The sequence below is a fragment of the Narcine bancroftii genome, chromosome 5 (genome assembly GCF_036971445.1).
Source record: "Narcine bancroftii isolate sNarBan1 chromosome 5, sNarBan1.hap1, whole genome shotgun sequence".
NCBI classification, from domain to species: Eukaryota; Metazoa; Chordata; class Chondrichthyes; order Torpediniformes; family Narcinidae; genus Narcine; species Narcine bancroftii.
In genome coordinates this window covers 42,801,540-42,814,049 of record NC_091473.1, presented here as the reverse complement: position 1 = coordinate 42,814,049, position 12,510 = coordinate 42,801,540, and the positions used below count along the sequence as shown (strand labels likewise).

The window sequence follows — 12,510 nt, the reverse complement described above, 5'->3', positions numbered from 1 at the left end:
ACTATCACCACGGTAACAGTCTTGACACACAGGAATACAAAAGAAAATCTCTCCTCAAAATACATTACAAAGTAACCTTCTAGCAATTTTACTTTGTAAAACATTTTGAGGAGAGGTGAAATAAATGTCCCAACGTGATGATGTTAGGGTGAAACTACAGGTTTATTTTTCACTGGAAAGTGGCTGTAGTTTGGAGAGGGTCTAAAACAATCCAAATATCTAAGGTTTTAAGCCAAAATATTTTGCAATCAATGGACTGGAAAACTACAAATGTAATATCCCTATTCCAAAGAGGAAGGAGAAAGTAAGCAGGAATCTCTACTCCAGTTCTGCAAACATTCCCCTTGGGAGCAGATTGATAACCATTATTCAGGTAATAAATCACAAAACATTTTAACAGTGCTATTCAGGAGAGCCAACATGATCTTTAGACCAGGAAATTGTGCTTGAAGATATGAATAAAGTTCTTTGTTTGGGGAACTGTTGGAAAAGGCCTTCATCAGCTACCCTTTGGGTTTTCATATGGGCTCACGCTCAACATGGTGACAGACCAGCATGGTGTGTGCTTCAACCCAGAAGTGATAATCACCATAAAGAAATTATATGCAAAACATGGGATTGATGAATCATAAAGATGGAATAAAAATGCTGCACTTCAGGCATCCTTTTAAACAAGAAAGCTTGAAACAGTATCTTAATCTTAAACAAATAAGATGTTATAAGCCTATGATACTAGGCAGGTAACATGAATACTCATTTGGCTTTGAGTAGTGTTATCATCTCTCTGGATGCCTCAACTAGCCATTAGTTTTGGTGTAAGAAATACAGATATTACCAAAGTGGATGGGGGAGAGGAAGGGAAGGGAATGGGGAGATCTCAACCCATTACACAAGTGCCATTCAAACAGACCACATTGGTCATTTCCCCTCTCTGATCCAACAAATGGCTGACATCACCTTAAGAGAAACGTGTTCACCTATCACAGCACAGATGAAGGTTCTTATTTACCAAATAAGCTTTGTTGTAATCTTAAATAATTATATCCATCCAATATATTTATAAATGTATGTACATAAATACAAACTAAATAGGAAAATAGCTATCAAAAAGATATACTGCATGCATTTCACGTTACAGCTTTCAATCTGAACATGCCCCTGAAATCTTCATTGTAGTGGAATAAATATGCAATTAGGCTGTAAAATTACAATAAGCAGGCTGGTGTGTACCATTCCTAACCTTCAAATGAGAAAAAATGGAAATGAATGACAGGTTTGTGCGTATTGAGTTAGTGTCTGGAGCTTTCTAAATTGGTAAGAATGTTTGGAATCTTGACAGCAGTCCCATTCTTTTCTTTACATGTCTCATTATTTAAGGCGTATTAATGAGTCATGGCAGATAGGGCTGTAGAAGATTAAACCAGTAAGTAATGCAGCAATTATAAAATTAATGCATGAATTTATTGATTCTATAAAATAATATTACCAATATAAATTTGTAGATCAAGTGGAACTAATGAACAGTGATTTACATCCCTTGTATGAAGATGAGATTGAAATTGCAAAGCATTATCTGTGTGAATTAATGACGTTCCGACCACTGGAGGCATGTGTTAAATGTTCACATCTGATATACACCACTGAAACCAAGATAAAATGAATTTCATGATCAATTTCTTCATCCACACCTTTGCAACACTGAAATTTGATGTAATACCTCAATGGAGATCAATAAACATATGGGGGGAACTAGAAGAGATACTTTCAATATCACATGCCTCATTTAATTTGCACCCAACTTGCTGAGTCACAAAAAGAGTTATATAATAAATTTACTTTTTTTTAGAATAAAATATGAATTTAATATTTTATCTCCAACACAGTTTTCATTCCATTTTGAAGGACAGTTGTCACTTTGAATACAAAATCTGCTGTGCAGTTGGCACGCTAATTGCTCTATTTAGTAAAATAGTATTCTTCCTCCAGAATTCACCCCATTGCAATTAATCTTGGAAACAGGACACAATATATCCAATTAGATACTAATGAAGTTGGAATCTCTAGACCCATGTTTATCCTTCAAATGTTCTGGTTCAGTATATTAGATTTAATGTTTTTTAATTTGAGTTTTGTATATTGATGTATTCTCCTAAGAGAGATAATCATTCATACAAAGCAAGTTTTCAGGGTTCTTCTCCCTTTTCTTCCCATTCTTGCCAGGGAAGGGTTCACTGGATGCCAGATACTGTTTGATATCTTGCCCAACTGATTGCACATAGACCCAAGTAATGAAGATCCCACAGGTGTTTTCCAGCAAGAATGTGCGAGGTAAGTGAAGGACCTTCAAAGGTGAAATTTTGAGAATACTGAGTCTTTATATTCCTGTCAGGATCAAAGGCAAGGTTAGAAGTTATAGGGAACCTTGGTTTCCGAGGGATATTGGGGATCTGGTTCGGAAGGTGTATAAAATCTCAAGAAAGAAATCAGGAAGGCTAAAGGAAAACATAGGTTGCTTTGGGAGACAATGTGATGGAAAATCCTAAGGGTTTCTACAAGCATATTAAGACCAAAAGGATAGTAAGGGACAAAATTTGTCCCCTTGAAGATCAGAGTGGTTGGCTTTGTATGGAGTCAAAAGAGATGGGGGAAATCTTAAATGTTTTTCATTCCTCAGTATTCACTAGGGAAATGAGCATAGAGTCATAAGAAGTAAGGAAAATAAGCAGTGAGGTTATGGAACTTGTATAGATTTAAGAAGAAGTGCTTGCTATCTTAAACTGAATAATGGTAGATAAATACCTAGGGCCTGACAAGATATTTCTTGAGGAGGCTAGTGTAGAAATTGCAGAGGCTCTGACAGAAATATTTAAAATGTCCTTAGCCACAGGCGGGTGCCAAAGGATTGGAGGGTAGGTCATGTTGTCCATTGTTTGAAAAAGGCTCCAAAAGTAACCCTGGAAATAATAGGATGGTGAGCCTGTCATCAGTAGTAGGTAAATTATTGGAAGGTGTTCTCAGAGATCGGATATACAATTATTTGGATAGCCAGTATGGTTTTATGTGTGGTAGATCATGTTTAACCAATCATATATTTTTGAGACGTTTACCAGGAAAGTTGATGAAGACTGTGGATGTTGTCTACATGGACTTTAGTAAGGCCTTTGACAAGGTCCCACATGGGAGGTTAATCAGGAAGGTTCAAACGCTAGGTATTCAATGTGAATTAGTGAACTGGATTCAACAAATGGGTTAGGACTTAATTCTCTGGAGCGTAAAAAAATGAGGGTTTGATAGAGGTATTTAAAAATTATGAGGGGGATAGACAGAGTAAATGTAGATAGGCTTTTTTCCATTGAGAGTGGGTGAGATTGAAACAAGAGGATATGGGTTAAGAGTGAAATGGAAAAAGTTTATGGGGAACATGAGGGGGAAGTTATTCACTCAGAGAATGATGGGAGCGTGTAACGAACTTCCAGCTGAAGTTGTAGATGCGGGCTCAATTTTAATATTTAAGGGAAATTTGGACAGGTATATGGATGGGAAAGGTATGGAGGGCTATGGACCGAGTGCAGGTCATTGGGACTCGGCAAGAAAAAGTGATTCGGCACAGACAAGAGGGGCCGAAGTGACTGTTTCTGTGCTGTAATTGATCTATGGCTCTAGTTGTCAGAGCTAACATTGCAAGAACCAATTCACTCTTCAACACCTGCACAATTCTCTGATAGATCCCTTAAAAAAAAATCATTTCACCCTTAATGTTTATCACCTCTGATATCAAGATGCACTTTGGCCCTTTATGGATTCTCAATCAGCATCACTGCTCAGCTTAGGCCAGTGTTAGAGCCCAGACAGGCATGTTCAGTGCACTATTGTAAAAGGTTTATTTGAACCATACTCCAAGATCTGTTTTTTTTAATCTTCTGAAATGAAAAATGCAAACTTACAAGCATAAAGTAGGGACTCACAAAATATCAATAATAAAAAGTTGTTAATTGAAGCAGGAAATGCTTCAATAATACCTTATAAAGCCTCAACATCACATCCCTGCTACTATTTTCTATTATTTTTTGAAATAAATGCCAGGAATGCATTTGCCTTCTTCACCACCAACTCAACCTGCAGGGTTACCTTCAGGGTCTCCTGCATGAGGACTTCCTGGTCCTTTAGCATCTGGGAATTTTCCGTTTTCTCCCAATTTAGATAATAGTCTGCCCATTTATTTTTCTACCAAAGTGCATGACTCTACTGCTTCCAACATTGTTTTTAATTTGCCACTTCTTTGCCCATTCTCCTAATCTAAGTCCTTCTGCTTCCTCAGCACTACCTGCTGCTCCACCTATCTTTATATAATCTGCAAACTTGGCCAGGAAGCCATTCATTCCATAATCAAAATCATTGATGTACAACAGAAAAATAAGCAGTCCCAACACCGACTCCACTAGCAACTAGCAGCGAACCAGAATATGATGGATTGTGATAGCTGCATTTCAACTCTGTTTCCTGCCAATTCTACCCATTCTGGTATGTTTTCTGTTATTCCATGGGGTCTTATCTTGTTATGTAACCTCTCGTGTGGCTCCTTTTCAAAGGCCGTCTGAAAAACCAAATGCACAACATCCACTGCATCTCCTTTATCCAGCCTGATTCTTACTTCTTCAAAGAATTCCAATAGGTTTGTCCAGCAAGATTTTCCCTCAAGGAAACCATGCTGGCTTTAGCCTATCTTGTCATGTGCCTCCAAGTACTCCATCACCTCAACCTTGACAATTCACTTCAACATATTCCCAACCACTGAGTTTTTAATGTTATGAGTTTTCTCATTACATTTTACAAGTTTTTAAAAACGTCCCAATTCTCTACCTTCCCACTAATTTTTGTTTCCTTGGATGCCCTCTCTTTTGGGTTTCCTCCCTTATCAACCATAGTTGTAATATTTTTCCAGTGAAATATTTCCTCTTTTTTGCAATGTATTTATCTTGCATCTTCATCATTTCTTGCTCTGCTATCCTTCAACTAGTGCCCCCATCCAATTCCAATCTACTATGGCCAGTTCCTTTCTCATGTCACTGTAATTCCCTTTACTCCAATGAAATACCGACTCATCTGACTTTAGTTTCTCCTTGTTACATTTCGAATTGAACTCAATCATATTGTGGTTACTGCCTCCAAAGGTTCTTTTACCCTAAGCTTTCTAATCACCTCAGGTCCATTACACAGTACAGCGATCCTCTAGTGGACTCATCAATAGCATTCTACCAATTGTCTTGAAATCTGGTCCCAACTTGTTTTTTTCATGAATCTACTTACGTTAAAATTCCCCATGACTCCATAACGTTGTCCTTCTGATACACCTATTTTCCATTGTAATTTGTTGTTCTTGTTTAATAATCATATCCCTTGATTCTTTTAGTGTCCAAAAATTTATAAATCTCATCCTTGAAAATGCTCTATAATTATCTGCAGATCTCTAGAGTAAAGAAGTTAAACATTTTTCCTTGTGCTAGACGGTTTCAATCCTAAAATTACGATTCACTATTCTAAATTCTCCAATCTGACAAGAGTCTCTTGTTATCTGTTTTATCAGTCCTCTTCTAGAATTATGTATGACTTGAGTAAATTTAACAGAAGTAACAATTTATTAAAAGATGCTTGTTTTGAGTGGATCAACATATTTGATGATTTTACAGTTATTATAGTGCTTTATGAACATCGATTTGAATCTGACACAAAATATATTAATACAGTACAATCTATATAATGTGAATATTACCATGGCAAAGCCAACATCTGCTTTTTTCAGTGCTGGGCCATCATTGGTTCCATCACCAGTCACTGCTACAACTTGTCTCCGATCTCCATGAACGCTGTCAATTATACCTGCAACAAATAAAGCCAGTTCATTCGCGCTCGTTGAAAAAAATTGAACAGACAGTGAATTCTCCTCTCACACTATTCAAAGGAAAGATCCCTCCACTTGCCCAGTTTCAATTTCTTATGCCAGCACTGGTGACCAAGGTAACAATTTCACAGAAAATAACATTAGATTTTATTACTTAGCCGCTGATCCAACATCTTCAAGAAATTGCATCATTTTCTTTAATGATATAAAACACCCAGGCTCATATTTATATCAAAATGGTGATGAATCAGGAAGGAGGTAAAAGCAATTAAAAAATAAATTTTGTCCCTGACCCCTTTGGCAAAATTAATCCCAGTCGAATCATTGCCAACCCATTGATAAGCAAATAATTTGACCCTCAATAAATTAATTGTAGTGGCGCAGGTCATGAATATTAATAATGTAATACTCAGTCTGTTTCTCTGTAAACATTACATTATGCCCCTATTTGGATAGTTGCAGAAATCAATGTGATATTTGAAGCATATTCCAAAGTAATTAATGAACTAAGGTGGACATTTTCCAATTGTTTTTCAGTGCTCTCTCAGCAGTTCTCAATGGAAGCCACAGCATGCAGACATAATTTTGATGCGAGTTCAGCCAACACTTTCAAGTAAGGGCAAGACTGTGTGTACATAGATTGAATTCCTGAAGAATGCCGACTAAGGCAATAAATGAGCAGTACCATTTTTCCCATTAATACTTTCACTTTGGAGTTTCCAATGAATGCCCATCCTCAAGTCAGCATATAGTGAATACACGAAAATGATACAAACAGATCAATTATGTTCAGGTCATCATCAGTGATTTTCCTCTTCCTGTTGCTGATTCTTCAAGTATTTAAGCCTAGCTCTTTACTTTGAGGACTTCTGCAGTAATGTTTTCAACTGAACTAATTGGTAAAGGTAAAGGTTCCATTATTGTCACGTAATACTACATTTCAAATGTAACATATATAAAATTCTTTAACTTTTTGTCTACCATAAGGCAGACAAGAGAGTCGCTATTTTGCCCAGCGCCCCTCACAGAAATCTACAGCACCTGGTGTTCCTAGGCAGTCTCCCTTCCAAATACAGACCAGGCCTGAGCCTGCTTAGCTTCATAAGATCAGACAATCACATGCGTATTCAGGTAATTGGCTTTCAATAATTGCAACTTCCTTTTGTGCTAGGTTTGTTTCCAGCCAACAGAGTCCTTCACCTTCCGGATAGGAACCCCACTCCCATTGACTATAATTTAACTGATGCTTCAATTTAACTGAAATTAGTTCAATGCTGCCTTGATGTCAAAGGCAGTCAATCTCATCTCTTTCCCTAAAGTTTCAAAACACTGCTCTCTTGGGTTTCGCACCAAACTCAGGCTTCCCAGAACAGCTTTGGTGTTACATTTCCTGGGAGCACCAGAGATCCTTACCAGCTTTAACTGCTACTCACAACATGGGCTCCCTTTTGAAATATTCAAGTCATGAAAAAAAAACTCTGCATATCCTAACATCTGAAATAAAAACAGAAAATGTTGGAAATTCTCAACAGGTCAGGCTGAAAAACTAATAAATATTCTATGCTAATGGTTTTTCATTGGAACTAGGAAACATTAGAAAACATCTTGGCAGTCTGCAACCTGACAGTATTAACATCGACTTCTTTAATTTCCATCAATCCCCTTCCCCAATCTATTTCCCTCTGCCTCGTTTCCTCCAGCTCCCCTCCCTTCCTTATCCTATCAGAAATACCTGCCATCTCCCCCTATCATCTCAGTTTCTTTCTCTTCTTGCCTCCCTCCAGCATTCACCTGCTAGCCTGTGCTTTTTCCCTTTCCCTTTCTTTGCTCATCCCCCTACCACCATCTTTTTATTCAGCGAACTACCTGTTAATCAGATACTTGAAGGTCTCAGACCCAAAATGTTTACCTTTTACTTCCTATGGATGCTGCATGACCTGCTGAGTTTCTCCAGAATTTTGTGCATTGCATTCACCTTTCTTGTTCCAATGAAAGATCACTGACTTGAAGCATTAAATCTGTTGTTTTTCCTCTATGGAACCTGCCTGACTTATGAGGTATTTCCAGCATACCCTATTTTTAATTATAAATAAAACAACATACTTTGAGATGGATGGATACTACAATCATTTAAGTATGCACCAAGATGTTTTAATACTGCAGTATGACACTGAAAACACATGGGCTAATCACACATCAACATCCACCTTTTCTCTTTTGCCTTTTCTCTCAATGCTAAATTTATAAAATATTCATGGGGAAATATTATATTGCGCTTGATAAAACTTTATTTTGTGGCCTCCATACAGTGGAAGTATTGTCCTGTGTAAACTTTCCTAATACTTCAAAATTTTGAAAAAAAAATCAAGAATTGGCAATATTTGAACCTAATGATGCACATGACTTTTCCATTATTTTTCAGTGGTGAATTAAAACAAGAGGAACTGGACTTAGAATGAGGGAGAAGAGATTGAGAAGAGATCAGAGTAGGTTCTTTTTCATCCAAAAAGTGGCGAGTATTTGGAATGCATTACTGGAGAGAATGGTGGAGGCAAATGTGCTGACAGCATTTTAAAAGTGTCTAGACAAAAACTTGACTCTTAGCACAGAAAACTAATGCCAAGTGTTGTAAAATGGGATTAATATGGATGCTCCCACTGGTTGGCATGGATGTAAATTTAATTTTATTTTAAATTTTTTTTTATGTTTAAATTTGTATTTAGTCTTACAGCATACATTATGGCTGAAGAGCCTGTGCTGCCCAGCTACCCTACAAAATACGGTATGTTTCGAACAATGGGAGGAAATCGGAGCCCTCGGAAGAAATCCACACAGACATGGGGAGAATGTACAAACTCCTTACAGAGAGCGGAAAGTGGTCCTTATCACTGGCGCTATAACAGCTAACACTAACCACGCCCCCCAAATGGTGGGCCAAATGGTCTGCATTCTATCCTGTTTGCCTCGAATACCCTCTTGTCACCCACCTACACTGGATGCAATTTAAAGTAACCAATTAACCTCACCTCCATTGCCAATAAATTAGACTTTCAGCATTTTTGAGATGCCACATTTTGCACCAGCACTAAATTAGAAGTTGCAAAAAGTCATAAAAATTGGGATTTATCTGCTTTAAGATATTACTAACATGATCTGCTTCACCTTACGAGCAATAATCACTGACCTGCACATTTCATGGACACCATTCCGAGTTATATGGGCAAATGCTGAGTCTTTCAAAATTGCAAAGTAATTGCGCCATGGTTGTCTGAGTGGCAAGTGGGAACTAAGGAATTGTGGTAGACATGGAAAATAGAAGGGAGTGGGGGAAAAAAAAAGCACCAGAAAAGGGATAATGTGGCTTGAGATTCCCAAGGCAGACTTTCCCTGATCATGGAGCAGGCCAAGTAGCATCCCACGATCTTTACAGACATTTAATTCAATAATTCATATTTTCTTCCAATTAAAAATTCATTGGAGTTTTGAAAGACAAAAATGTTATCTGCATTAAATGAATGATGCATTACATGAGAGTTATTCACTACTCTCTGCATTATGTTCCCTTCATTTTCTTATGAGTTGGTTTTGAAGGCTTAAGTTTGTCAACTTTTCATTCAAATTCTGTCTACAAATAATTGGATGTTGAACACATGAGAAATTCAATGGGCAGAAAAATCGGTTTGGGTGAATTAGTACCTCATCCCATTTTGCAACAAGATGGACTTCAAGAGGAAATTGGCAGAAACATTTCAAAACAGGTGAACTTTGCTTTTAAGGCATGATTTATGGATTTTAAAAAGTGCAAGTGGGTCCAGGTTCTATGTACATGCATTATATCTCATAACCTTCACACGTGTTCCATTTACCTATCACGGTCCAAGCACAGGAGATTCTTGGCAACTGCCCATGGCAGGTGACCACTGACTGACCAAGAAGAGTACTTGGTACTCCCTTTTGATTGAAATAATGGTCCTGGACCTGGTATCTTATGATTTTAGACATGAGAAAGGTGCTTGATTGTCCTTTACTTATCTACAACTCAATTTAAACAACTAACCATATGTAGACTTCTCAGATATGGCAAATGATTTGAGAATGGTGACTAACAGCTTGGATAAATGTGTAGGCTTAACCAAGAGTGGTCACAAAATCCACCAAGTGAAGATAAACTTTTGCACCAACTTTCCCCTTATGTTTTATTTATCCACATTGTTGTTTTTGATTTATTCTCTTACTTCCATATTTTCTCTATTCTCTCCCAGCTGACGAGCCTGTGCCACCCAAATACCCCAATTAACCTACAACAACCAGAGGTTTTTAAAAGATGAGAGAAAACCAGAGCACCCAGAGGAAACCCACACAGACATGGGGAGGATCTACAAACTTTTTACAGACAGCGCCATATTTGAACCTAGGTCGCTGGCGCGGCAACAGCGGTGTGGCTCACCATTTTGCCAACCTGGCTGCACTTGCTTTCTGTTTTACAACCATCTTGATCATTCCCTTTTTCTAACACTCTCTCCTCATCTCCCTTACATGGAAACAAGCAAAAGCAGACCACTTAGGCCCTTGAACAAGAGCTTGTTCATAGGTGATCTATGATGAAGAATTGGCAGGGTACAAGAGAGCACTAATGATTAGAATTTAGATCAAAGCAGCTAAATAATTTGTTCCCATAATTTCATTGGTGTCTCTGAGATTCTCACATAGACAGAGAACCATCCGAAAAGCTTAAAGAAACAGAATAAATCCTAGAAAGTCATGGACAATATTTCCACAGCAATTCATCTTAAGATTGACAAATTATGTTTGGTGCATATTGAATTTCTGTGACATGTCACAGAATAGTTTAAATCAGTGAGGGATTGGGCATGTTGATTAAAATTGTATTCTTTAAATGAACATTGATTTTTTTTGTTATTTATTTTTCTTTTCTGATTTTGAAAGATCAGGGCATCAGTTCTCACTCTTCCTTAATTGATCTTCTTGAACTGCTACCAAAACTTCACAAACTTAACATTCTTAAATATATTGAGGAGTATCTTCATTAATTGTAAACATTTATGAAATGTCTACCTCTGACTATGTAGACTACACTGTATCATTATATATTTCATGTTTAGTGACAGGAAATATCAATATTTATTATCAAATACTAATTCCTACCAAACTTAATGTTTTGCTCAGCCCAATTCAATTCTACCACAATTATTGTACATCTGGTGTCAGATGTGAACCAAAAAATGGCGAGGATTTCCTTCCACAAAACCCATCAGCCAAGTAGTTTAAGTAATTATGCTGCAATGATGGGGTCACCATTACTGACAAATCTTCTGATTTCAGATTTGTGTATTCAGTGTTATTTTAATTCCCCAGCTGCTTTGGTGGAATTTAACCTCAAATGCTCCAAATCCTCCATGCCATTTGAGGACTTCAATCTTTGATTCTATCCAAAATAAAGACACTTGCTCATGGTCTAATGATGGAAATGTTTGTCAAACATTAGAGTAAACAGATTACAGCCACTGACCAGTTCACCTTTGCTTATTGACAATTCATGGTATGTAGATTGGATGAAGCTCAGTTCATTGTGAAATAAGCCCAATGTTGGGAGACATTAAGAAAAAGCTTCATCTCACTCTCGGGATGAAAACAAATTGCATACCTTTCACTAATGTATGTTTGTCAGTGGGAGATGAACGAGCAAGCACACGGAGTTTTGGCCAGATTTTGTCAATACGTTCTTGTTCAACCTTAAAGTAAAAAAAAAATTCATGTGTTTTGAGGTTATTTAGTCCAAAATAAAATTGAGACATAAATGTGCAAGGTCAATACTTTTACCGCAACATCCATGCAACTCGATATATTGATTGTATTATTTTTTAGGATTGTGACGAGTCAAATAAACTTCCTTTTACTTTCTCCTACAGATACTGAAAAGACCGGCTGAGTTCCTCTAGCATTTTGGTGCGTTTGCTTTTACTGTTAACAACTTCTGAATTATTTGTGGATTTCTAAATTTGTGAAGCTGAGTAACGGAACCTGTTATCCTTAAATGTGCTTTGAATTCTTAACTACCAGAATAAAAACTTGTTTGGTATTAAACAAATGTTTTATATTTTAGGCTTTAACAATTAGTGGGAAGAGGAAACTTTCCTCCTCAGACCTGGCATGATCCTAAACGTAGATCTCTTGAGTCAGAACCCGTAGTGGTGACAATTAACTAGCCTGTCTCAACACAGCACAGACTTGGCCTACTGAGTACCGATCATCAAGCATTACTTTGGCTAATCTTATTTTACTCTGTTGCAAAGATACTGCCACTCATCAATACGTGAGAGTCAATTCATAGTAGCGGATTAACCTAAGAGCCTGCGCAACTTTGAGAACTAGGAGAAAACCTACTTTGTCAGAGGGAGAATGTGTAAACTTCAAATTAAAAGACTCAGAAATTCTCAGTGGAATTGTGACTAGCTATGTAACACCATTGTGCACCCCTATATTTTAAAGCACATACCCTTGGAACATAGAGAAATTATTCAGCAAATGTTGCATGTAGTGTTTTGTAGTATAGTCGTATTGGGAATTAACAATCGCATCAACTGGGGTGG

The 12,510-nt window shown here is 37.3% G+C and overlaps 1 protein-coding gene across 2 annotated transcripts in view; it reads right to left on the bottom strand.

Moving 5' to 3' along the window:
- Positions 1 to 12,510, bottom strand: part of atp2b2 (ATPase plasma membrane Ca2+ transporting 2) — a 328,585-nt gene that overhangs the window by 28,901 nt on the left and 287,174 nt on the right. For both annotated transcript variants that reach the window (XM_069937267.1, XM_069937268.1), the window contains exons 15-16: positions 11,565 to 11,652; positions 5,771 to 5,877 (exon numbers count right to left, since the gene is read on the bottom strand). In XM_069937267.1, the coding sequence (XP_069793368.1) occupies positions 5,771 to 5,877; positions 11,565 to 11,652 (195 nt within the window). The remainder of the gene's footprint in view (positions 1 to 5,770; positions 5,878 to 11,564; positions 11,653 to 12,510) is intronic.